Consider the following 24,476-nt stretch of genomic DNA (forward strand, 5'->3'; position numbering starts at 1 on the left):
AGAGCCACCCTTATGTATGGGAGATACATTGGCACTTTTCCAATCCAAGGGAATCTCCCCAGAGTCTAGTGATGCTCGCATAATTAGCCTCAATGGTTCAATGCACTCGCTTGCCGCCTCTCTTAAGATTATAGGGTATATTCCATCAACTCCAGGAGCCTTACTGGTCTGTAGGCTCGAAAGTTTTTTCATTAAATAATCTTGCGAAATTTCAATATCATTAATTACATATTTTTTAACTTCGCTCCCATAATTTCCCATTGCCACAAAAGGCTTTTCATTTGTAAATGTCGATGCAAAATAACTGTTGAGTTCATCTGCAACGGCAGCTGGTGTATTTATTACTATCCCCTTTCCCTTACGTAAAGGTCCGATCTGGTTTGTCCTGCTCTTCTTGGCATTTATATATGTGAAGAATTCTTTATCCCCCCTCTTTGCTCTGTTTGCTAGTGATTTCTCATAAACTGCCTTTGCCTGTCGAACCTTTTCTGTGGCTCTATTACACATCACCTTGTAGCTGTTATAGGCTTCAGTACTTTTTATTGCTCTGTAAACTTTCCATGCCACCTTTTTCTGCTCAAGTAATGTGGCAACTTCACTATTCATCCAACTTGGAACCCTTCTGGTGGAGTATTTTTTTAATGGTATATACGCATTCAAGGCATCTGTGATTAATGTTTTAAAAGCGTACCACAGTTCAATTGTATTCATTCTCTGCGCGATATCTACCCAGTTAATAGAGGCCATGTAGTACCTTAAGGCATCGTAATTTCCTTTTCTGAAATTAAAACCCATTCCTTTGCCTTTTACTTCTGCTACCTCTCTCGTCATCATCCACCGTAGAACTCCGTGATCACTTCCTGCTACTGGTTCCTCTACTGTCAGCCCTGTTATGTCATCTGATAATTCATGGGTGATGATGAGGTCTAGGATATTCTTTTCTCTAGTACTTTCCCTGACATGTTGATACAAATAACAGTCATCTAGTTGATTTAAAAATTTTGTTCCCCATGTCGAGTTTCCTTCCCATTTACTCCAATCAATTAGAGGCAAATTGAAATCACCCATAATAAGGCATTGACGCTTACTTGCCCATTCCATTTGCCTGTAGAGGCTTTTGTCATAATCTTCACAATCACCTGGTCTGTAGATTACTCCTACTCGCATTATACCTTTGTTTCCAACTATCTCACACCATACAGACTCTATACTAGCATGTGAAATGTCTGAATCCGGGAAAGCTATCGTCGCACTCAGGCTGCTTCTGATAAGAAGCATTACCCCACTACCCCTTCTATCTACCCTATCCTTCCTAAATACATTATACAAGCCGTACTGAAACTCATCATCCCCAATCTCCGGGTGGCACCACGTCTCTGTAAGCCCTATTATGTCCGCGTTACTTGTTTTAACCAGCAGTTCGAATTCGCTCATTTTATTGACGACACTTCTAACATTACTGTATAAACAATTAAGATTTACTGTTCTTGTATATTTTACAATCCTAACACAACCCTTGAAGGTTTTTAGGCTCTCTTCCCTGATATTAGCTACCCGCTCACGTGAAACGTCTTTGCCCCCAGAACATCTAGATAATACGTCCAGTTGGGGTAACAGATAAGAACTCTTAAGGTATGTGCAAGAGTTACATTGACCAATATTATCAGATAAACGCGTGTCAGTATTACCCACATCCCCCCTAACTAGCAGTTACCCTGAACCTTTAAGGTATCCTCAATAATACTGGCAAAAACGTTTGCACCACCTTTGTTTAAGTGTATCCCATCTCTAGGAGACCCGTCTCCAATCATCGAAGGTCCAGGGCCGAGGTTCTTTCTCCCAGTTGGGGCGTAGAGTCCTGTGTCGTGGTGTTAGCAATGGGTCTCTGGTGGGTTGGCGGCTCCCGTAACCTATTGAGGCTAACGATCGCCTGATGGTCATGGTGGAGACGTTTGTGGCACCTCCCGCGTTGCAGTTGGCAGTGATTTGTGTCACTGTCGCTCTTCTCCGGTTGGCTGAAACAATGCGAGACAGACGTCGACTGCCACGGTCATCCACCACCTTTCTCCGACCATAGCACTATCCACTCTGAAATGTTATTCCGGAAATGGCGTGTTCCCGATACACTATTGATACTGTGGAACGGGGATAATGCAATTTTTGTACCACCTCCGTGATAGTGTGACTCATGCGTCGGGCACCCACTATCACCCCTTTCTCAAAGTCGGTTAACTCACGACGTTTATCCATACTGCCATCGAATTACCGTCTACGTGAATGCAGTGTACCTATATATCTGCCAAGCGGTGGGTTCGTCACTGGTAAGAGGGATGGCAGCGTAGGGTTGCCCAGGAACCAGGCATCCCATGAATTCTGTCCTTTCAGTGTACATGCGTTTTAGTCCACGTGTCCTACTAATTATGATATGCTTGTCCCAGAACCAGTTATGAAATCGTGTAAGATTATAAACATTTTCAGGTCTGACGTATTCACGCGATTAGTGCTGGATTGCAATAGAATTTATATATGAGTTGGCTATGGTTCGAGCTCACGTGACTGCCAAATACGTTAGTGATTATGTTCCCGTCAAAAATGATCAGTTGTAAGCTCCTTTGACTTATGTCGCCGTAATAGAGTATAACCAAAATATTATATTGGCCTTCACATCGTTTTTGTTTTTCCTTCCCAAACTCTGGTGTGTTATTGCTTGCTATCTAGCGAAACCGGCAAATAAATTGACCGCAGGATTTATGCAATTTTCAGACCAGATATATCTGCTCTTCACGGAGACTTAGCTGCCTTGTTGAAGAAAATTCAAATCAGCCAGTCAGCCAGAATTGTGTGGTTTTCTCCTGGAAACTCGGGTTTTTCTTGTCCAGTAAACAAAAAATCGACCACAAAACACACGTCATTTACAATATGGCCTTGGTCGCTGATGCTCTTAAAAGCCTATTACAACAACATTAATCATTCTACTCCAAAGAAATGCTCACACAATATGCATCGGAAAGTATTGCAGTAAAATAGAATTAGTGGTCAAAATACGGATTTATGTACCTGCTGACGTAATCGTACCTTTCATGATAATTGAACTAAGAGCTATTTTTGAAAAAAAAATTGTCGTCTTTATTTAGCTGTCAACATGGCATTGTTCAGCATCTCAGTTGAGTGAATCGAACTTGCATATTAAAAGAGGGAACAAAAGAGAGCAACCGTTTGCTTTTTTATGGTCTGATTGAAACTCTTTGTGACAGGCATGAATTCCCAACTACCAGCATAAAAGAGGTGTATGTGTGTGTGCTCACTTCTTGACGGTTGATAACAATACTGGTCAGTTAACACTTATTTCTAAGGAATTAAAAGAAGAACCCAGAACGTTTCCATGGAAACATACTGCATTTCAAATTTGTGCTCATTTACCAGTCCCTCGGCAAGCAGAGATAATATTTTATTTTAAATTTTATCGTATGAGAGTTTTTAATTAGGAATAACAGAAAGAAGGGGAGGGTGAATTTAGCGATTTCATTAAAAGATCCTCAGAAATATTCTCGACATTTTAAGAAATAAAAGAAATCAAATAATCCACGGAGAAAGAGGGAGGTCGTGTTTAACGATATTAAAGTGGTCTACATGATCTTTGAACAGCAAAGTGACAAAAAATTAGGGATGCATAGTCTTTTAACTGGCTTTGCTATTCTTATTTCAGATCTATTCTGAAATAAGAATAGAGTTTTTTTTCTAGTCAAAAAAGTAAATAAATATAAAATATACAATATTGTACATCCCCGAGGAAGATTAATTATTGTTTTTCATGTCTTAATGAATCGAGTTCAAATGAACCCAACTAAGTAATCCAATTACCGTACACAATTTTAAAATAATCACCTTTTTCCGCATTCTACTCTTCCATGCGAATACCATTAATGGGAAAAATATAACTTCATTAACAGATCTTACCTCAGAAAAAATTTAATGTACTTCCATAAATATTTTTCGCATTCTTGTTTAAGTAATTATCCTCATTTTTTATTATTTATCATTAACTTTAAGAATACGATTTTTATATTAAATATCCCAAGAAGAAAGTGTAAATTTTAGCTCTTATTAAAAAGACTTTATTCATATATTCGAAGATGGTAAACTGTGGCTTTTGTTGTGAATTGTGAATGTTCGAATGGCCATGAGCAATATTTCATTAATAATTAAACGTAATAAGAAAGATTTGCTATACCGCATTATATATTTGATGATCTATGTGATCATCAAATGTATGATGCAGTATAAACTTTTCTTATCACGCGGTATATCAATAGAGAAGAAGAGACGTCGATCCAATAATTCAGCAATAATTTTATGTGATGATCATCCCGGAAAAACCGATAATAAGTCATGGAAACCAAATTTATATTCCGTGCGTGTTTTCCTTTCTTAGCTATATTTTCTACGTTTATTCGTCAGGTGTGCCAAAATTCCACTCTTTTCGATATTGGATAGATATTTTATCTTCTCTCTCTCTCCCTTCTCCGTTGGTGGCACTTTCTTTTCTCTATGCAAATAACGAATCCCGCTCGGAGAGTGATTGTTACCGTGGCTTTCAGAATCCATGACTAACACCTGAGTGCACTTTTATTTTTAGAAAAGAAAGTTAAAGAATTCGGAGTAAAAGTTCTGGAGTGTATCTGGCTTCGTTGGACAAAACCCTTTTAAAACACAAGAAGCTACCCAATTTTGTCGCAAAAGTTATACAGTTTACAGAGTGGCCGTTACCATAGAGATGATGTCACGTTCGCTGTCACCCATGGAGATAGATGGTGAAGCGGGAAGAAATAGAAAGCAGCGAAAATCTCTTGTTATTTGTCTAGACAGTGTTCCGAAAGGAGAAATACGATGTCATCAGTGGTCGGCCTTACCTTTGCAGGGCTATTCGGCTGGAATGGTTAGCGGATGTTCCTCTTCTTTGTTTGTTTAATGCCGATAGAATTACGGATTATCTACGCTGTGCCTAGAATGGAGCAGGCAGTGGAAGATCAGGAAACAGGAGGCATTTGTTTTGTATAAATGAAAAAGGAAAGTTTGTAACAAATTAGGAGGGATATTGGAGTCTTAAGAACCCGCCTAGATAAATTGGATTCTTTTGATCTCTTGGGGATGAGTTATACGGCAACGAAATTTGCTGGAAAAACACTTTACAGGTGGAAGTTTAATTGGAGAAACTGTGCCTAACGGTGGAGTTATTTTTGCCTTGCAATACTCTGAAGAGTGGCAGGAAAAGCACCTTTACAGGGGACATAGAATATATTGGGAACTACAATCGATTCCTTTTAAAAAAAGCTATTCCAGGAAAATCTTATGTTTTCAGTGAGTTGTAATTGTCAGTAATCTGTCTTGATTTTCACACATATAAATATTAAAATTTCTGCATAAAGAGCTGATGTTATCTTATTATTTTCCATCCAGATAACTTTTGCGCTTAATACATTATATTCAATATTTTTTATAAGTCTACACTTTTTAGTGCAAATGTAGTTTCGAACATACATGATGCCACAAAATAAATAAAATTCTTTAAAAAAGTGCGGCCACTTATTTACAGGTGAGTCGTTCATTGTGACATAATTTCATGTTACTATCAACAGGCGAAAAAAAAAAAAAAAGAAATTCCATAATTTCTATTATGCTTTTACTAAGAATTAGGAATTTTAAATGTATCTGCTGTATATATATATATATATATATATATATATATATATATATATATATATATATATATAAACTTACATCGTACAATTAAATCCAGATCTATTCGCTCTTCTCCTAAGCTGTTATTAGCAACACAGTAATATTTCCCTGCATCAGCAATGTGCACTTTTTGGATGACGAGTGTTCCATCCATCACTTTAGAATTTCTTTGTAGATCCACGGGGAGGGGCTGTCCATCCAGATCTCTGTACCACGTGTAGGTTGGTGGTGGATTGGAATGGGCTACGCATGGCAGTCTTGCAATTTTTCCTTCCCTAACTTCCCACGTGATTCCTTCTTGGATGACTTTCGGAGGGGTTCTTCCTACTGGATCTGTAATGAAATATACATGGTGTTTTAGAAGGAAGGTTTTATTAGATGCGTATTATATAGACAACATCGTCTTTCTTTAAGATCTAACTGAATTGAATAGAATAGGAAATGTTGATAGAGTAATTTGATGTTAAATTCAATATATAGTAGAGTGAAAATTTCAGTACTTTTGAAATATTCGCAGAGGAAAGAGGAATTCAATGCCTGAAGGTATCATCATATCTGCGCTGGCGGGAATATGTACAGATATACGTAGTATGTGGCTAATATGAAAGGGTTGTCCTCTGCTGAAGTTTAATTAGTTATACAAAAACTGAGTAAGAAATAGCGGACAGGCGTGGTTAATCTGAAAAGAAAGACATCTTAGACAATTAACTACCATAGCGATGAGAAGTCTTTGAGTGATATTTAGGGTAATAATTTCTTGGATTATATAATTTATCAAAACCAGTCAATAACTATAAGTGCGGTAACGATTCTCTATGATTAAATTTCTTGTGTTTCTTAAATGTGACTGCCAAGATTGTGTAAGTAGACGTTCGGAAAAGGCACTTTTTCAATCATAAAGAATTGATTTAAAGTCCTGGTGAACATTTTTGATAGAACCAGATCTACAGCGATAAGAAATATGATTTACAATTTTCCAAACTACATCCAGTCTTTGAGATTCTACAAAACGATAAAATATTCGTGGCACGTGCACCTACTGCATTGCTTGGATGGGAGCCAAGATTTTATTCGTGAAATAGGGCAGCTGGAAGTCTCCATGAGAATCTGCGATCTTATAGCCAACAGAATGTGAGCGTAGCCATGAGAACGTCTTCATACACAGTGCAATATAGCGTAGGACTGTTAACATAACGAACACCTGTCATATGAATTAAGAATGTTCTTTTCTGTTTCTCACGCTCTAAACGTTGACCTTTTTACTTGAAGAATGTCAGTTTCTTTCTGTGTTTGTAAGAAGAAATTATTAACTTGAATTTATCACTGCCCTTTTAATATCTTTAACGATTAGATAGATGGTCATTTAATATGATTCACTTAGACTCCACAAAAGAGTAGGCAATATGTAGTGAGCGTTGACGTCTCTTGTCTTTCTGTGGTAGCACAAGTAGTTCTTGTAATGCAAGAACTATTTTTGCTAACTGAGGGAAAAAGTTTATGGTAACGATGGCATTGAAGGCCTTTCTCTTCGTCTTCCTGATAGAAGGAATAATACTGATTAAAATATAAAAATGGTTAAAGAGGATAATATGAACCGTTTAAGGAAGAAAAGGAACTGTGAGGTCAGGCGTATATTCTGTAAATGTGCAACAGGTATGACTTAAAGTTGAAGGGTCTTACCGATTAGAAAACCATTTGATCCCTCTCACCGATAATCTTCGTTTCCTAGGCTTAATATTGGACACCGAACTTAACGTTGTTTCACATATTACATATCTCCGAACTGTTTGTCTAAAGAAACTTAATATACTTAAATCCATTTCTGCTGTGACATGGGGAGCTGACAGATACACTCTATTACATTTGTATCGTGCTATTATCAGGTCTCGTTTAAACTTTGGTGCTATTGTATATGATTCAGCTAGGAAAAGTGAATTAATCAGACTTAACATCATCCAACACAGTGCCCTTCGTACTGCACTCGGCGCATTTAGAACATCCCCTGTTCAGAGTCTGTATGTAGAGGCACACGAACCTCCACTTCACCTTAGAAGGAAAATGCTGCTTCTAAATTATGCAGCTAAAATTCAAAGCCTTCCAGTCCATCCTGTTCGACCGTTGCTTTCCAACCCTGAATGGACAGCTTTCTATAACAGTAAACCTATTGAAAATAGACCACCTGGCATTAGACTAAAAGATTTTCTTCACATCTGGAATATTGATTTTGATAACATACTTCAAGAGAGCGATGTTCCTGATCCACTCTGGTCTTGTAAATCTCCCTCACTGTGATACCCACTTTCAGCAATGGGGAAAGAAATCCCTAGAAGACGAAAATATCAAACAACTACATAAAGAGCATGCCTTCAACAATATACAAAGCTGCCAAATATATACAGATGGCTCAAAAACAGGTTCTGCCATCGGTGCCGTAGCTGTCTTTTCTTCTTTTACAGCCTTCAACAATCATGGTTGAATGTAGCAGTTATTCTGCAGAATGAATTATATGCAATCAAACTAGCCTTAGAGAATATCAACGCTTTCCACTATGCTAGCAGTGTAATATACACTGATTCATTGAGTGCAGTGTCTGCTCTGGGCAATCAATTTTCAATATCACAACCAATCAAAAAACAAATAATTTGCTCTTTAAACCATCTACGAAGTAGGAATCATTCAGTGAAATTCTGATGGATTCAGGGCATTCTGGTATCTTAGGCAATGAGAGAGCAGATTAGGCAGCCAAAAAACCAAACAGTACAACACCAGCAAATTACCAAGTACCATATAGAGATTATTTGAAGCAATATAAAAAAAGTCTGCATATTTCAGTGGTCAGAATGTGTTCAATATGGAAGGCACAAAGTAATAACAAGTTGCCCCAAATCAAAGAAGAACCAGCATTACGGATTTCCAGCTTCAGACAAAATATACAGGAAGAAGTTGTTACTAGAAAGACTAAGGACGCACCTAACCCATATGTTTCTACTCATTGGGGATGACCCACCTCGATGCACGCATAGTACACTACTACTTATAATCAAGCATATACTTTTAGATTGTCCTCACTATTCCCATTTCAGTAGAAGTACTTTCCACTCTCAATCACAACTGCAAGAACCATTATCGCCTACCCACATGATTGGAAATAGTGATAACCTAGCTAAACTCTATACCTTTCTGAAGCAAATACATATACAGAGTGGCTCAAAAATATTGGTACAAACGTTTAGGGGAGGTAGGTAACATCTAAAGGAATGTGAATCGCGAAGGAACCCATAACCGGAAACTTCACGGGAAAGTAGTAGCAGAGGCACAAGAAGCAGAAATGACACAAGACAGTAATTAGTGGCAAATATTTATTTGACATAATATTAACAATGGAGTACGAGGTGAATGCATTTCATGATGTTACAACAGATGCTCGAAGATTCCACCATGAGACGCGATGCATGCGTGACAACGACCCAGCATGTATTGGCGGACACGGTCGAACACACCTGTAGTTTCTTTGACAGTAGCAGCAGCGCAGACGAGTCTCGCCACGAGATCCATTTCCGTTTCCACAGGCGATTCATACACGATAGATTTGAGGGCCCCCCACAGGAAGAAATCAAGGCTCGATAAATCAGGTGAGCGTGGGGGCCAGGCAACGGATCCACCACGTCCGATCCATCGACCCCTAAAACGCTTGTTCAAATGGTCACGAACACACCTTCCATAATGAGCAGGCACCCCGTCATGTTGAAACCAAATGTTGCGTCTCACATTTGCTGGAACGTCGTCAAGTAACCCTGGTAGAACTTGTTCAAGAAAGATCCGATATTTAGCGGGATTCATGCGGGATGGTAACAGGTATGGGCCGACTAAGCAGTCACCGACCATACCTGCCCACTCATTTATTGCGAAGCGATGTTGTGCCGCATAGGGGCGCACACCGTGTGGGTTGTCGTGAGCCCACACACGAGCATTGTGCTGATTGAATAAGCCTTCCCGAGTGAAATAAGCCTCATCCGTGAACAAAACATAGGCTGGAAAATTCAAGTCTTGTTGAACACTTTCTTGGAGAAACCACTGCGCAAAAGCCACACGTGCAAGATGATCTTGGGGGAGCAGTAACTGAACCCTTTGGAGATGAAAGAGGTGTAAGGAATCGTCGTGCCAGACACGCTTTACACTGCAAGGAGACACTCCTAAGGCAGAGGCAATGGCACGTGTGCTAGTAGTAGGATTATTCTGGACGGCATTCAACACACTTTCTTCCATGGCGGGAGTTCGCGTCGAAGGTGGTCTACTCGCACTACTCCTGTTACCTCTAAATGACCCATAATCGCACAAAGTTTGATGCACACGCGCAAACAAACGGTGGTCCGGTACATGTCTATCTGGGAAGCGTTCTTCATAAATTTGTTGAGCGGCTCGTCCATTGCCCTCTGCTAATCCATACACTAGGTGCACGTCTGCCAGCTCACAGTTCGTATATCGATACATGCTCTTCGTACGGCGACTACTACTTGAATGAGTAAACCAGAAATTTTCCCTCTCGCGAACTGAGGAACAGCGCCGTGTACCGACTTACGGTGACGTTTCCGGTTATGGGTTCCTATGCGATTCACATTCCTTTAGATGTTACCTACGTCCCCTAAACGTTTGTACCAATATTTTTGAGACACCCTGTATACGAATTCCTCTGATGCCAAAATGGAACAGATTATATTACTTTAGGATAATAATATAGGACCTGGCACATCTTGGCCTCAGCTGCCCTTGTGCCCTCTAATACCAATACCAATACTTGTTTCGTAAAGGGATCTTCATTCTTTGCATCCAGCGTCATTGCATTTTAGATTGGCCATTGTGAGAGATCTTTAAGTAATGATGATAAAACTTTTTTATTTCTAGAATCTTCAGGTCTTCGCAGCTGGCACATTGGCTACAACCATAAGTCCTCTTTTTATGGATATCATTTTCTATTTCGGGAGAGAGAGAGAGCTGCATGGCTCTCTCTCTCTCTCTCTCTCTCTCTCTCGGAAATAACCACAAGAGTCTTCCATAACGGTGTACTGGGTTTGCCATTTGTCACTGTTTGTACAGGCTAAATCCCATTGAAGGCCGGGATCATTTCGGATAGAACGAGATATACAAATAAGAAATATGACTTACAATGTTGCCGTCTTTGAAAATGAACAGAGCCTCTTCATTAAAGGCTCTAGTTAGGACGACGAGGAACTAGCTTTCCTCTTCACTGCCAATTTTGGGGTTTTTAATCGCGCAATACCTTCAGACCGACATGGAAACATAATACATGATTAAGACCACATGTAAAAGGTTCCCATTTCTAGAAAGCATATTTCCCTAATAAATTTGTCAGATGCCTTGTCTTCCAAATTATTTAGACAAATGTGAAAGCTCTCTTTCATGTTTATATATTTTACGATTTGTTTTGATTAACCAGTACGGTATATATGTATTAGTATAAATATGGCTGTTGAAGGGCCTCGGTAGCCGAGTGGTCATGAGCGGAAGTGCAGTTGCATACGCTCTTTGTGTAGCCCGGGGTTCAAGCCCCTGACTGCTAAATTCGGTCGATCTGCCAACCCACACTGGGTCAGTGTGGCAGATTATAGTCCATTTCCCTCAACATGAATTGTTGAGGAGTCTTCCATCCTGCAATGAGTTGATAATGGCTGCAATTTACTTTTTATGGCTGTTGAGGCCCTATGGAGATTGCAGTGTAACTCTCCATAAAAAGAAAAAAAATCACGTTGGTCTTCGCTGGTCAAGCGTTTAAATTTATTTATAACGGGAGGGGAGCTTATTGGTGGAACATTGTTGAGATGGCTAAGACCCATCCTGGGTTATAACGCTAGAAGAAGAAGAACCAAGTATTGAGTTCGTTTTAAGTGGAAGTAATGGCATCTTTATCCCGAAATACAGAAAAACGCGATTTTAGAAATTTTAGAAAACATCCCGTTTACAAATAAGGATTATTAAAGTTCCGTTCAGCACTTAAATGCTCAACCCAGGATCTGCAGACTCTTGCACAAACACAGAGAGAATGATTAATATATAAAGAAATCTTTTTCTTTACCTTACAACTTTCAAACTACAGAAAACAAAATGAAATCTGACGGTTTACCAGACATCCAGAGAAAAAGAAACAGCTATCCTAGCATCACATTCACAACTATCGACTATATCTAGACAGGTATGGCAGGTAACAGTAGTCCCCCTGCTGTGGTACAAGCAACTCGTTTCCTCCGAAGCGCTGTAATCAGTTACCTACACTTATAACATGTCTGCCTGTTTTAATCTTACCGATCGAAAATCTAATTAAGGAAATAATTCTCTTCTAACGCTAGCATAATTTTCCAGCTCAAATTGTCCCTTTTAATCACAAATATTTTGATGGTTTTGTCTGGTGCTCTGCGTTTTCTTTCTGGTCCGTTGAAGCTAATGGGAACTCTTATTTAGACAGTTCCATCGAAGAATAAATATCTAGGAATACTGGGATAAATGGATGGGCATCATCCAATTACTTTCTTTTTCTTATTTTAAAGGCTCCGCGGGTTTTTTCAGTAACGTTCTGCGCCGAATATCATTAACTATGAAGACATAATTTGAAGTTTTCTTTCATCTCACCGATGCCTGTAAAATTTCTCGAGGTTTCTGAATGAAAATAACTACGAGGAAAGTTATTAAATTTTTCGTAAGAGTATTTTTATTAGACAGTGTAAGGTTATACCTAGGTCTCGATGTTGGTAGTCATTATATTAATTGAAAATAGTGCTTTGTAATCGTCTGTACTCAAGAGATTTTCTACAATTATTTTTTGTTGCTCTGCAAATGGACAAGTTCGTGATGAAATGCTTTGGCAAGAGTGAATTTAGTATTTATATTATCATAGCTATTTATAAGGGTCATTTTCATGTGAAAGCAATTAGGATTTTAAATGATAAATCAAGATAGCAAATTATAAAATCTTGATAATAAATCCAAAACTTAAATCATAACTCAAATCCAGTCCAAATCTTAAATCATAACTCAAATACAGTCGTCCAAAACTTAAATCATAACTCAAATCCAGTCCAAAACTCAAGAAACTAATCTTAAGGTCAGGTGAAGCGAATGAAGACGTTTATGTCAATAGAAAATAATTTATTACAGTTCATTTTTAATAATTATGCAGTTTTAAGTTGTTCTTTTAACTTTTATTAAGCTTACTCTTGAAGATACATGATCCCTACGTTTTTTTTGGCATTCTTCCGAAAAGTAGAGCCAAACGACACAGAAATATGGAAATAATGTGGAGGAAAAACAAAGATTGGATTGTCTGTTCGTTTTCTTGTTAGTCATTAAGTGTAAAAATTGAAGCATAGTAAAGAAGACATCATAGTTGTATGAACTGCATCGCACTAATTCATCTTTAATAATAGAGGAAAAACACTTAATATTAAACACTGTCATGGATAACTTCTTTTTTCCTCTGGTGAAATTTTATGTTATCCGTTTGTGGATGTAAATCGCAAATTGGTAGCTCCACTGAAAGAAACTCCTTAATAAAATTTGTAGCGATGAAGTCTTACAACAGAACTCTGAGAGCTAACGTTAAAGGTGCTCAGAAACAAAATATATGGAAATCCGTTAGCTGCGATGGAAAGAGCGATCTGTTTGTTAATTAGAAAGGACAATAACTGAGCCTTGATGACTGCGTGTTAGGAAGAATAATTTTTTTTTTGTTCTCCTTTCAGAATGAGATAAATCTATCTTCCTTTAAATATTAAAGACAACTAAAGTATATCACAGTTAACTGATATGGTGTTCCCGCCTATAATCGTCCTCCATAAATTACTAGTCGTCTAGCGGATATACCAAGGGAGTGATATGGATTCATCCATCTCATTAAGTTGCTAACATAAAGACAAAGGGCCTGTTGTAAAGCGCAGAGGCGCAAAAATATCCCACGCTCTCTACAAATGTCTTCTTCATCTCCCAAAGGCTTTGACTGTGTGCGTTTGGTGATGAACGCTCGCATTATAAAAGGAAAAAGGAAATTAGCATTAGTTTAGGCAAAGTGTAATTAATTACATGGCTTTCGCCTTGTTCATGGCGATTTGTAGAGATCGTCACAGAGGTGAAAATGGTTGATTTAGATCCTCGCGGAAATACTACGAACAATCTCTGTTTAACATTAGACAGAGGATGACGAGAGGAGATTTATTTACTATCATTTCTTAACTACACGTTGGTGATTATGGATGGAAACATTTTCTCCATTGAAGAAAGGAAGACTTGGGAGCTTGCGCACGATTGAAAAATTCACTTGAGAGAAAGATGGAGACATAATAGGAAAATACGGAAGCCTGTAAGGGAAGAAAGAGTATAAGATGGGATGGTGCAGACAAAGCTAGGGAATGCAGATGGAAAAAATGTGAATTAGAATAGATGGTCTTCTGTAGTCATGACAACCGCGCCAAAGGTACCTGCGTCATTGTTGATAGCTGCTTGTCCATTTCGCAGAGCGATGGAAACTCTCATGTACATGCGAGATTCACCATGCCAATGACTAGAAGTTTTTTACATAATTACCTTAATTAAGTTATGCTTGACGAACGTGTGAAATTTTTATTGTATCAGCATTAATCATGCATGAGTCTGAAATGAGAAATTGCCTTAGCGATAGAGCACACAAAGAGATCATAATAACTTTGAGTTCCGTCAAGCGAGAGATTTTCTTTAGGGAGATGTACAAAAAATGCGAATGGGAAAACATGCTTAAGGAGGTAATTGCAGTTTCATCAGGTTGATGTTAACTTATGCATGATTTTCTTTTTGGTTATGTTGGCTCTCAATTTGCATAATTATGATAAAATATATACTGGGCGAGTTTTAAAGTATTTGGTACAGATTCAAACTGTTATTGAATAACCAAATGTCTTACTATTCATTAGTAGTTAAAAGTAGCAGACACTTATAATAATTAACGTAAATGGAAGAGAGAAGCATACTTTATTAAATCTATAAGAAAACTTTTTTTTTTATTTGAGGTTTCTTTTCGAGTACTTCGGCCTTCTTCTTAAAGAGAAGGTGAACATGGAGAACAATTTAAGAGAAACAAATCATAGGATGTAAAGACTATTAAGTAATCTTTATTAAGGGTTAGTTTCGTGTTGTTCATCTTGTGGTACCAAGTAAAGCAGACATCATGTTTATATTTCCACTAAATGTTTATAGCTAGTTTATACAACGTAACTGAGAGCAATTGCAAACCTTAGGGGGTGCAACGATGCATATGGTGTTGTCCCTGTACTGCGGAGAAAGCCAGCTGATGTGCACGTTTTATTTCGACTTCTGCATTATCCATTGGAAGATCTCTAGAGTCCCATAACCTTTAGCTTGCAATATACGCGTGTGCAGAAACTGACACTGGCGTTAGTAACTTCCTAAGGCTTATTTAAGAGATGGGGAAGAAAGAGGCCATACCTTTCCATTAGTGTTGGCCTTACACTTGCTTTGCTTGAATGTGCATCTTAATTATTGGGTTATCTAGACATGATTGGAATTGTACGCATCTCTTAGCAGTCGATGAACTCAAAGTTCGCGATGTACGTCGTTTAAAATAGAATTCAAGAATAATTTAAGAAATTATTTGACACTTTCCTCCTAAATTAGCCCCCAAAGAGATGATATTTTTAATATTAGTAGGTTTTTATTGAGTAAGCGGCCTTAATTACTTGAGGCTTACATCTTGAGAAGAGTGAATGGTATTTAATTGCTACAGCTTAGGGAAATAAGAATTTAAACTTCACAACAGAGTTACTGTAGATGGGATTTTAAACTCTCGTAAATTTGAAACATAAAGGATAATTAAGGATCTAATTGTCTGCATGGTTTTAAAATCCACAGTTTTAGCTTTTGTCACATGTTTTAATATTATATTTTAAGAGAACAAAAACCTTCTTATATTTTCTCCTAAAATTACATAACCAAAAGTTCTTCCACTCTACGCGAAGAAAGGCAAGAATTCTCTTAGGTAATATCTGTCACTTTTGGGTGTAGACTTTCTGAGGCATCTGAAACAGACATTATCAAACTGAGTGATGGTGATTGCTTTGGATGATCCATTTGATGCTATCGGATGCCATCATTTTGAAGCCAATCGATTAAAGTTCCCCACACGATGCACGAGGGGGTATTATCGGAAAGAAAGACACCATCGAATTGAGGATAGAAATCTTCACCATGCACTATAAGCCATAGTCATTCTAAACTACATGTCCTCTCTTCTGAACTTTGCCCATAGCCGCTTATAACAATCCCAAAAATCACAGAGATTATTGCTTTTAGGTCTTAGCGATATTTGAAGTTTTTGCTGAAACTTTTATAAATACAAATAACTTACTTCATCAAAGGTCGGGCTTTCTTCGTTTAGTTTGTCTAAGTACTACTTTTAGCAGTTACTTCATATCATTAAACCAGCGGATGATTTTTCTTTTACCAAAGCGCTTGGAATTCGGAAAGTAAAAGTCGATATACCGCTCTGGTCTTGGAACAGCTAATTGTACTTTAATGGTCCTGCCTCAACCATGTTAATTTTTATCTTCATTTATTATTTATCCACAGAACGCCTCGTGACTATTATTGAGAATTGTAGGTGGCGCAGCTATCTTCGACTTCGCGAATCTAAGAACCTGGCTAAGTGGTGGGCGTTCAATGTCCACGAAGTTTCTAACGCTTTAGTCCTAATTTATACCCTAAGGAAATAATGGTCCTCGTGCCAAGGGAATAATCTCTATTCAAACACCATCTTCACAATATGAACGTGCAGAAGACCAAAGTTTTAAGGTAATACATTCTGAAGGACATGGATATCCAATTAAACCATTCTCGTCTTTAAAGAATGGAAGAGTCTTTAGAAGAGCATAATAGGCAGGTTAAGTCATTTAAGACTTTAACTCACCGATGGCAATCTTCAGTTACCATAACTCTCCAATTATTTCCCGCGTATTGCTCATTTTCTCATCGTGCTCCTTGGTCAATTAAAGTCGCTGTACTTTGCTGCGTATGGCTGTCTTCATTAAGCGTGGTTAACAATATGAGAAAGATGGCCGGACCACAATCGTATTTCAATTAACACCATTCCTATTATGATGCCATTGAAGAATAGCCAATACACGTCTCTAGAATCAAAGAGGTTCTGCCTATTTACATGGAAATTATTGGAACGTCTTCCTATTATATCCCAGCCTGTCTCATTAAATACGGTAAACTATTTAGAGGGACATGGTAAACGACAAGATTAAATTACAACCTCGGTGGAATCTCTCTCTCTCTCTGTATTGTCATTTCTAACAAACGCAATGCCAGACGGAGGAGCAAGCATTCCAAAACACAACACCTTGTTCTTCCCAGGAGCTATTGTAAACGACGACCGCCTGTCGAAGTATACCTTTGTAATTATCTTCCATAATACCTAATCTCAAGAGGGGGCTGGATGCGTGTGAGCTGCATCAGAAACCACTGGCGTTTCCTCGAGTTCACTGCACGTAACTGGAACTGTAGCAGGTCACGCGATAAACAATCAACCTCCGTCTCTGTTCAGCACTGTGTTTTCGCTAACCCCGCCGTGGCCCAGGCAGGCACGAGCTGTATTTTAAATGATGATTTACGCTAGATAAGGCGTGAACGTTAAATAAGAGAAAGATCATTATTTGTTTTTGTCCTTGCTACGAGAAAGTTTGATATAACTTTGTTTCTCCACTGCCTTTTTAAAGTGTGGAATTGTGTGTAAATCTAGACAACAAAACTTTCAAAATGTCTAACACTAGGCACCTCTTATCAGCCCTTTTTTGAACCATCTTCTTCTTACTCTCAGTTAGGAAATAGCTGTTTATATTTGACATATTTTTATTTTAATGGATAGTCTTTGCTTGGTGAAATACCATTTATCAGGTGTCTCTTTAGTTTTTGTTAAAAACTGAGTATTAACTAGTGGTGATTTACATAAATAGAGAGTTATGCTAGCTTTCTTTTATTCTGGTTTGAATCAAACCAGAAATATAAACTTTAAAATATTCATCTCATATAGTTATCTCAAATCTTATCTTTCTCCAGTCTAAAACTAAATAGATGATTTTGTGCACATCTAAAACTTTATCTGATCAAATACATTGAGCATTAATTATAGCTAAAAGTGTATTTGCTCAGTTAATTCTGTTAATTTAAACATTGAAAACGTAATTATATTTTGCTATGGAAATTCAAGAATGATGCTTTTAGAGATCAGTTGGGGGAATATGGTAAACCATAAGATTAAATTATATATTTAGGGGGATAATTACATATTTAAGGGTTGCTAAACAACTCAGTGGACTAAGTTATGAAATTTTAATCTAGAATCTAAATAAGGAATTTAAAAATTTCTGATTTCTCCTTAGGAAAAACTACTATCCAGTGCTATTGCTAAATATGGAAAGAGAACAAAGTGAAATTTTGTATAATAAATTACACTTAGTAGCCATTTTATTAAGTACACCTGCTTCACAGCCAATGGGACTTCCTTTAATCCTCAAAACAGTCTGGATTAGTCATGGCAAGAACAAAACGAAGTACAGAAAGCATGCCTAGCGGATGCTGCTAGATTTCATTCCACCTCATCCTACAGGTGTTCAGCTGGATTGAGATATGTGATCGGGGAGGCCACCGCAGTAGACTAATTTCAATGCCAATGTTACTGGTACTAGTTCTGTATAATTCTGGCCTTTTGACATGACACATTGTCCCTTTTGAAGAGCCCATTCACAGATAGATACAGCGCAGACTTGGAGGGATGCACCCGTTCAGAAATAATTTACCGATAATCCATAGCATCCAAATATTACTCCACTAGTATTAATGCGTCCAATGTGTACCACGAAACACCCCTCACACCGTTAAACCACTACCTACCTGCAACGTTAACGCCTGGCAGGATGGATCCATGGACTAATGCTGTTTTCACCACATTCTGATTTTCCCACGAGCGTGGAACAGCTGGTTGGTGTTCATGAATCCACTGCACCCGTATCTTCTGTCTTCGGCTGCGATACTCCATCCGTGAAAATATTCGGAAAATTGTGCGTTCACAAATACCTCTTTGGTTACCACTGTTGTACTGGGTTGTTACTCTCGGTACAGCCAAGATACTCATAAGGATGAGTATGGTGTCGACTACCATCTGCATTGATTTCTTTCGTCTTGCTCATTCTCGTCCTGACTTTCACACTACAGCATCCCTACAAATCTTCTCACCTGTCTTATAACATATGGTATGAACACGTGATGCTGTTACTAAAGGGGTGCTCCATTTCATGAAATGAGTAGTTATACCTTGGAAGTAAGAAACTTTAGAGGTTTTGATCGTGAAATTTTGATTCTGACTGGATTGGAGATAATTAATTACTATAATGGAATTTTCACCAATTATTTTTCTTTCCTTTTGCATTAATTCCATTTTTTATCTTTCTTTCTATTTTATTTTATTTCTATCTTTCTGTTCTATTACTAAACACGGAGAATTTCTTTATTAATTTTTAAAATATTTATTTACTTACTTCAAAAGATCTTTTGTAATTTACTCGTTTTCATTATTAAAATTCAGTAGTATCACAATAGTTTTCTGCCTATCTTAAAGAAGGGATGTTGTTTTCTCTTCTTATCTGAGGACATTTTAAAAAGATTATGAACTTGGACACTATTTTGATGTGTTCTTGTCTGTTTAGTGAGAAAAAAAACAGTCGTATTTCCTGTACCGATATTAGTATACGTGATATCGATCCTCCATCAAAAAAAGTGGCACTAGAGATTCCAGTATTGTCATTCCTCAAAGGATCATACACTCTCCTAACTTAGATGTAATTTTAATCTGGGCTAATTGTCTGCTTTCATTATACTACAGTTTACTTTTGTGGAATCTTGAGTAGCAGTGAAGTATACCGGACGATTTAAGTTCAAAGATAAATCTTGAGTCAAAGATTTATGCGTTGTTTACTGGAGTTGTTGTTATTTTGATTCCAGTGGACCGAAGTAAGTTCTCTGAACATTGTCGTCTCTAGTGATCAACGAAAGCGTATATTTTTGGTCTTTCCACTAATCCCGATAGATGGCGCTTTTCCAGTAATTGTCGGAATGAATTACAGAAGGCGTCTGCTACGTTGAAGAGGATACTAGAAGATGATGCGGGAATTATAGTGGAAAAAAGTGCAGAAGAGAAATGGAACAGATGGTAAAGAAGTGCAAAAAAATTGAGGTGAATGAAATGGTGGGTTGCTTGATATAGATAAACAAAGCATCTCAAAAAAACAAGAAAAAAATCCAGAGGATAATTTAAGACTTAAGAAAATCAAAGAAAGAAGGAAATAGTTTTAAAGAACTTCCCCGGGATGATTGCAGATCACCTGTAACAATCCCAAAACCACTTCACGATCCTTTTTTTCATAACCTGGAAAACTGTATGAAAGCGTTCAACCGAAGTTTCTTTTTTACTTTTTTTTTATTTTCAGGAGCAGCCCCTTACTCCCCCTCGGTTTCCTCCTTCCTTAAACATCACATCTACCGTCAGTTAATGGAGAAAGTTGTCGATTTCTTCGTCATTCATTACAATTACGATGGGAAGTTCGACACTTTCTGGACCGTGGGCTGTTAGGAAAATTGATGTGTGAATGAGGGCCCCCGGCGAAATATGTAATTAACAACGATTCCTTTCCTTACATTTTAACGGTGGCTGTGATGAGTGTGTGTCTTTGCATAAAAACGGCTATTTGCTCTAGAAAAATGAGGTCTGCTATGAAATCCAGGCATAATTAATGAAGCTAGAGAAGAAAATTACGAGAGAGAGAAAGAAAAAGGGATGGAGGGAGAGAAGGACAAGAGCTCGAATCGCAGATTAGCCTTGTAGCGTTTCAATTTTTTGTTAGAGTAAACGATCCGAGAAAAGATGCACCAAGGAGAAAAAAAAAGAGGAATTTATAATCCCAGAGTGTCTTGAAAAGAATGTCCTCACATGGGAGCTGTTTATGAAATTATATTTCAGCCAAGGTAGTATTATATTAGCGATACTGAGGCTCGAGATGAAGTGTTAATCCGGGAGTGGCAAACAGAGCAGCATTTTTCATTATCATAAGGAGAAAAAGCATTTCAAGACTCCTTAGCGTTGTAGAAGATCTAATGTATTCGGAGAGCTCCTGCCTAAGGATTTAATCTTCCATTTTTAAAGTTACTGCTTTGCTTATTTTGAAGGCTACTTGATTAATTTTGCACAAAGGCAGCCTCCGACATGTTACCCGTTTTGTATCGTGTGTACGTAAATTGCGCGCGTACTAAAGATCGGTTTGTTTATCTTGCAGTAGAAGCGGATGAAAAATACAAATTTTCCGTCTCAAGATATGAGAAAAGTAAAAAATTCTACGACTTTGAAGATATAGATACCCCCTTCTTTTGATAAGAAACGTGGTTGGATTAGTATCATACATGGCTGTTTGGGATGCTCAATTGTTTTTCTTAATTTGGTTTATTAGTAATAAGGGGGAAATAGTTCTTTGGGAACTAACCCTACCATCACCAAATTGACTATTCTAATATCAAGAGAAACAGAATTATTCGGAACTAAAGTTCCCTGCATGTGAATTTTTTTTAAACTATTATTGGAATTATTACCTAGAACCTCATCTTTTATTCTGAATCATTGCTGAACTAGATACTGAACTTCCACGTTCATTTATATCTCAATGTATGAAATTGCGCCTGGTTTACAGAGAATTCTTTCAGCATCCATAAGGGACAAAGAATCTCCTTATCATCCTGGCCTTTTGCAAAGATGGGAGTTAATTTATTAGAGGCTGGTGAATAACCAGCAATTCATAAATGTTGAATCAATAATGATTATGCGATTTTAATGGAAACAACCGACATTGACAACTTCATTACCAAGGTCCCGCAGAATATAAATTACCAACTCACAAATTAGAGTCGCTATTTTTAGGGTCATGTCTTTTAATATTGTAAATGGACAAGCATAGCGCGATGTAGAATTTATAATAGGGGGCGAAAATACGGTTCACATCTTCGAAGTCCATTAGCAAATTATGATGAACAACATATAAAGCTCGGGGATCTTGTAACAGCTCGTGCAATGTTTCGTTTCCCAGGAGGGGGAGGACAAGACTGGTAGGGAGATTCTTCACTTTATTTACTATTCATCAGATTCTGAAGATTAATGGAATGTGTTTGGGATTCTTTGATATACATTAAGTGACTTTATTTCTTCATTTTGTTTTGTTAAAGCGGTAGGAAAGGTACGCTACATCATTTTCTGTTCGACTTTCGTTAATGGAAGCCTCGAAGGATTTGTTTAGACAACTTCAAAATAAGGTAATACATAAATAGCTGTGCAAGGCTGAAGAATTATTTCTGATACTTAATGCTAATATAAATCCGCGTGCTTGAATGGAAACATTCGGCTGTGCTTAACTGTTTGAGATTGCCTCGTAGGTAGGAAGTAAAAGGTAAACGATTTAATTGAGTTCAATACACATATTTGAGCATTAATCCATCTTGATGATTTTCAGAATGTATTTAGATGCTTTGGAAAATTCTTGGTTGACGAATAGTTGATATTCGTGAGCGGAAATGTATGAAATATATTAAATAAATTCTGTCTTATATCTTGATATTAGGATGATAGTACAAAAGATGGCTCCAATCATCGGGAGCATCATAAGTACAATTGGCTAAGTTGACTAGATTAAATTTAAAAAGACGAGCATTGAGGGATCCATGTCCGAGAAGTATGTGAGACGTTTGTAGACCTCGATAAAATTTGTTGGGTAGTTTATGAGACTGTAAAGTTAATGTCCGTAGTGGAATTCTTAGTAACAGATCAGCCTAGGATGATGTTCACTTACCAACTTTTTTTTTATGTTTATTTTAAAATTACGGATAATCAATCCTGCGCATTGGAATGTCTTCCTCTAAGCAGAAGGCCAAAACTACTTCAAGCACATCAAGAAATATGTGTAAACGGAAACATTATTGAGCTACTGGCAGCCTCAACTAGGCCCTCTTGTGTGGCCCAGGTGGTATAATCACCGTCCTTCCCAGTCCGGGTAGAAAAGACCTCAGTTCGAATCCCGCCCTTGACGCGAGGAATTTTTATGGGTCTTTTTCATAACGTGGCTGAATTAGTCGGTCTCAGGTGGAGGTAGCATGGTTCCTCCCTTCCGGAAACTTGGATATTTCGCCCAGTAAACAGCAAATCGACCACAGAATACATGCAATTTACAAACATTATATATGGCCTCAGTTGTTGATGCCCCTAAAACTCTACAATCAGCCAGCCTCAACTAGATGCTTAACTTGGGTTGACATGGAATGATGGACTCAAAAAAAGACATCATCTGAACAATACAAATGGGACTAAGCATGTGAAATAATAAGCGCAACGCCAAATGATTAAAGCGATTTCCCTTATCCTTGTGCCTCTGTGAAAGCGAAATTTCTTCATCTGTGCTACTCAGTCAGTAAAAGAAATTCATATGGATAGAGCATTGGATGCTCAGATCTGAAACAGGTAACAGAGCACTCATTTACTATCTCTAAGACCATTCTTCAAGACACATCGGGCATAACTCCATGAGGCATACCATAAGGTCAAAAATATACCCACTGTTTCCAAGCTGATTACTGAAAAGATGGATGCAACTGAAATAAATGATAATTGAAAGACTGACAGCTGGGAATAGAATTCGAACAATACGCTGAGTTGAGATCGAGAAATCTTAGCTACGTGAATGATAGCTGAGAGTCCGCTTAGTTTCTCCAACGCCCTAGGAAATTATCCGGTGACTTGCGCTGAAGATAAAGTATACAGAAAACGGACATTGGAAAACACCCTTCGGGCTTATCGATCTGTAATGTACACTGTTTCAAAGGCTAGTGCCGTCGAATGCTGAAGAGGGAGGTACAATACTTTTACGGATACTTTTTATTATTTTTTTACCGATGTAGCATAATTATTCATGTAACAGACAAATGAGTGAAGGCAAATCAGGACTTTTCTTAAGTTGATGTTAACACCTACTGATATATAAACTATACCAACAATAATACAGTAAATAACAGAGGATATATTATAGAGGATGAAATAAAACGGCATATGTTGAATACTTGGTGAAGAGAAACTGAGCAATAAGTTCATTAACCAGTGTCAAGTTCCATATTCTGTTACTTGATACACTGGCGCAGTTGGTGTCAACAGATAGTTAAACGTACGGCAGTATACAAATGTAAATTATCACAGATTTGTTGGTATCAGAGTAGGCTCTCAGGGACTTTTTGGTTGAACAGGTCATGAGGAAGACAGATGATCTTTCCGATTTTTAGAAAGTTGTTTTCATTGGAGCACGTTCATCAGGAGCCATAATTGAGAAAACAAAGGAAATCACTGGTGTGTCGAAAGCAACCGTCTCAAAAATATACAGTTAGTGGAAGAAGGATGCAACTCTAAAAGGAAGAAATGCAGCATGAAGTCGGTACTCCAAGAACTAGACTGCTGGAATTAAAAGCGAATAGTGCCTCAGAATGTAAGGTGAAGTGTGTAGAAAATGACAGAAATATCAATTCAGGCAAAGAACGATACATTTCCAGCCGAACTATGGATTTGATGGTCATGTTCCTATAGAAAAGCCACTTAGTTTTGTTAA

General features: G+C 37.8%; 1 protein-coding gene across 1 annotated transcript in view; it reads right to left on the reverse strand.

Moving 5' to 3' along the window:
• The window catches only part of LOC150084395 (cell adhesion molecule Dscam1-like), a 326,343-nt gene that overhangs the window by 207,390 nt on the left and 94,477 nt on the right, over positions 1-24,476 (reverse strand). The window contains 1 exon segment of the mRNA XM_090375201.1: positions 5,779-6,072. Coding sequence (XP_090231327.1) covers positions 5,779-6,072 — 294 coding nt within the window.

This window comes from Mastigoproctus giganteus, chromosome 6 (genome assembly GCF_048544385.1).
Source record: "Mastigoproctus giganteus isolate SK-2022 chromosome 6, ASM4854438v1, whole genome shotgun sequence".
In the NCBI taxonomy this organism is placed as follows: domain Eukaryota; kingdom Metazoa; phylum Arthropoda; class Arachnida; order Uropygi; family Thelyphonidae; genus Mastigoproctus; species Mastigoproctus giganteus.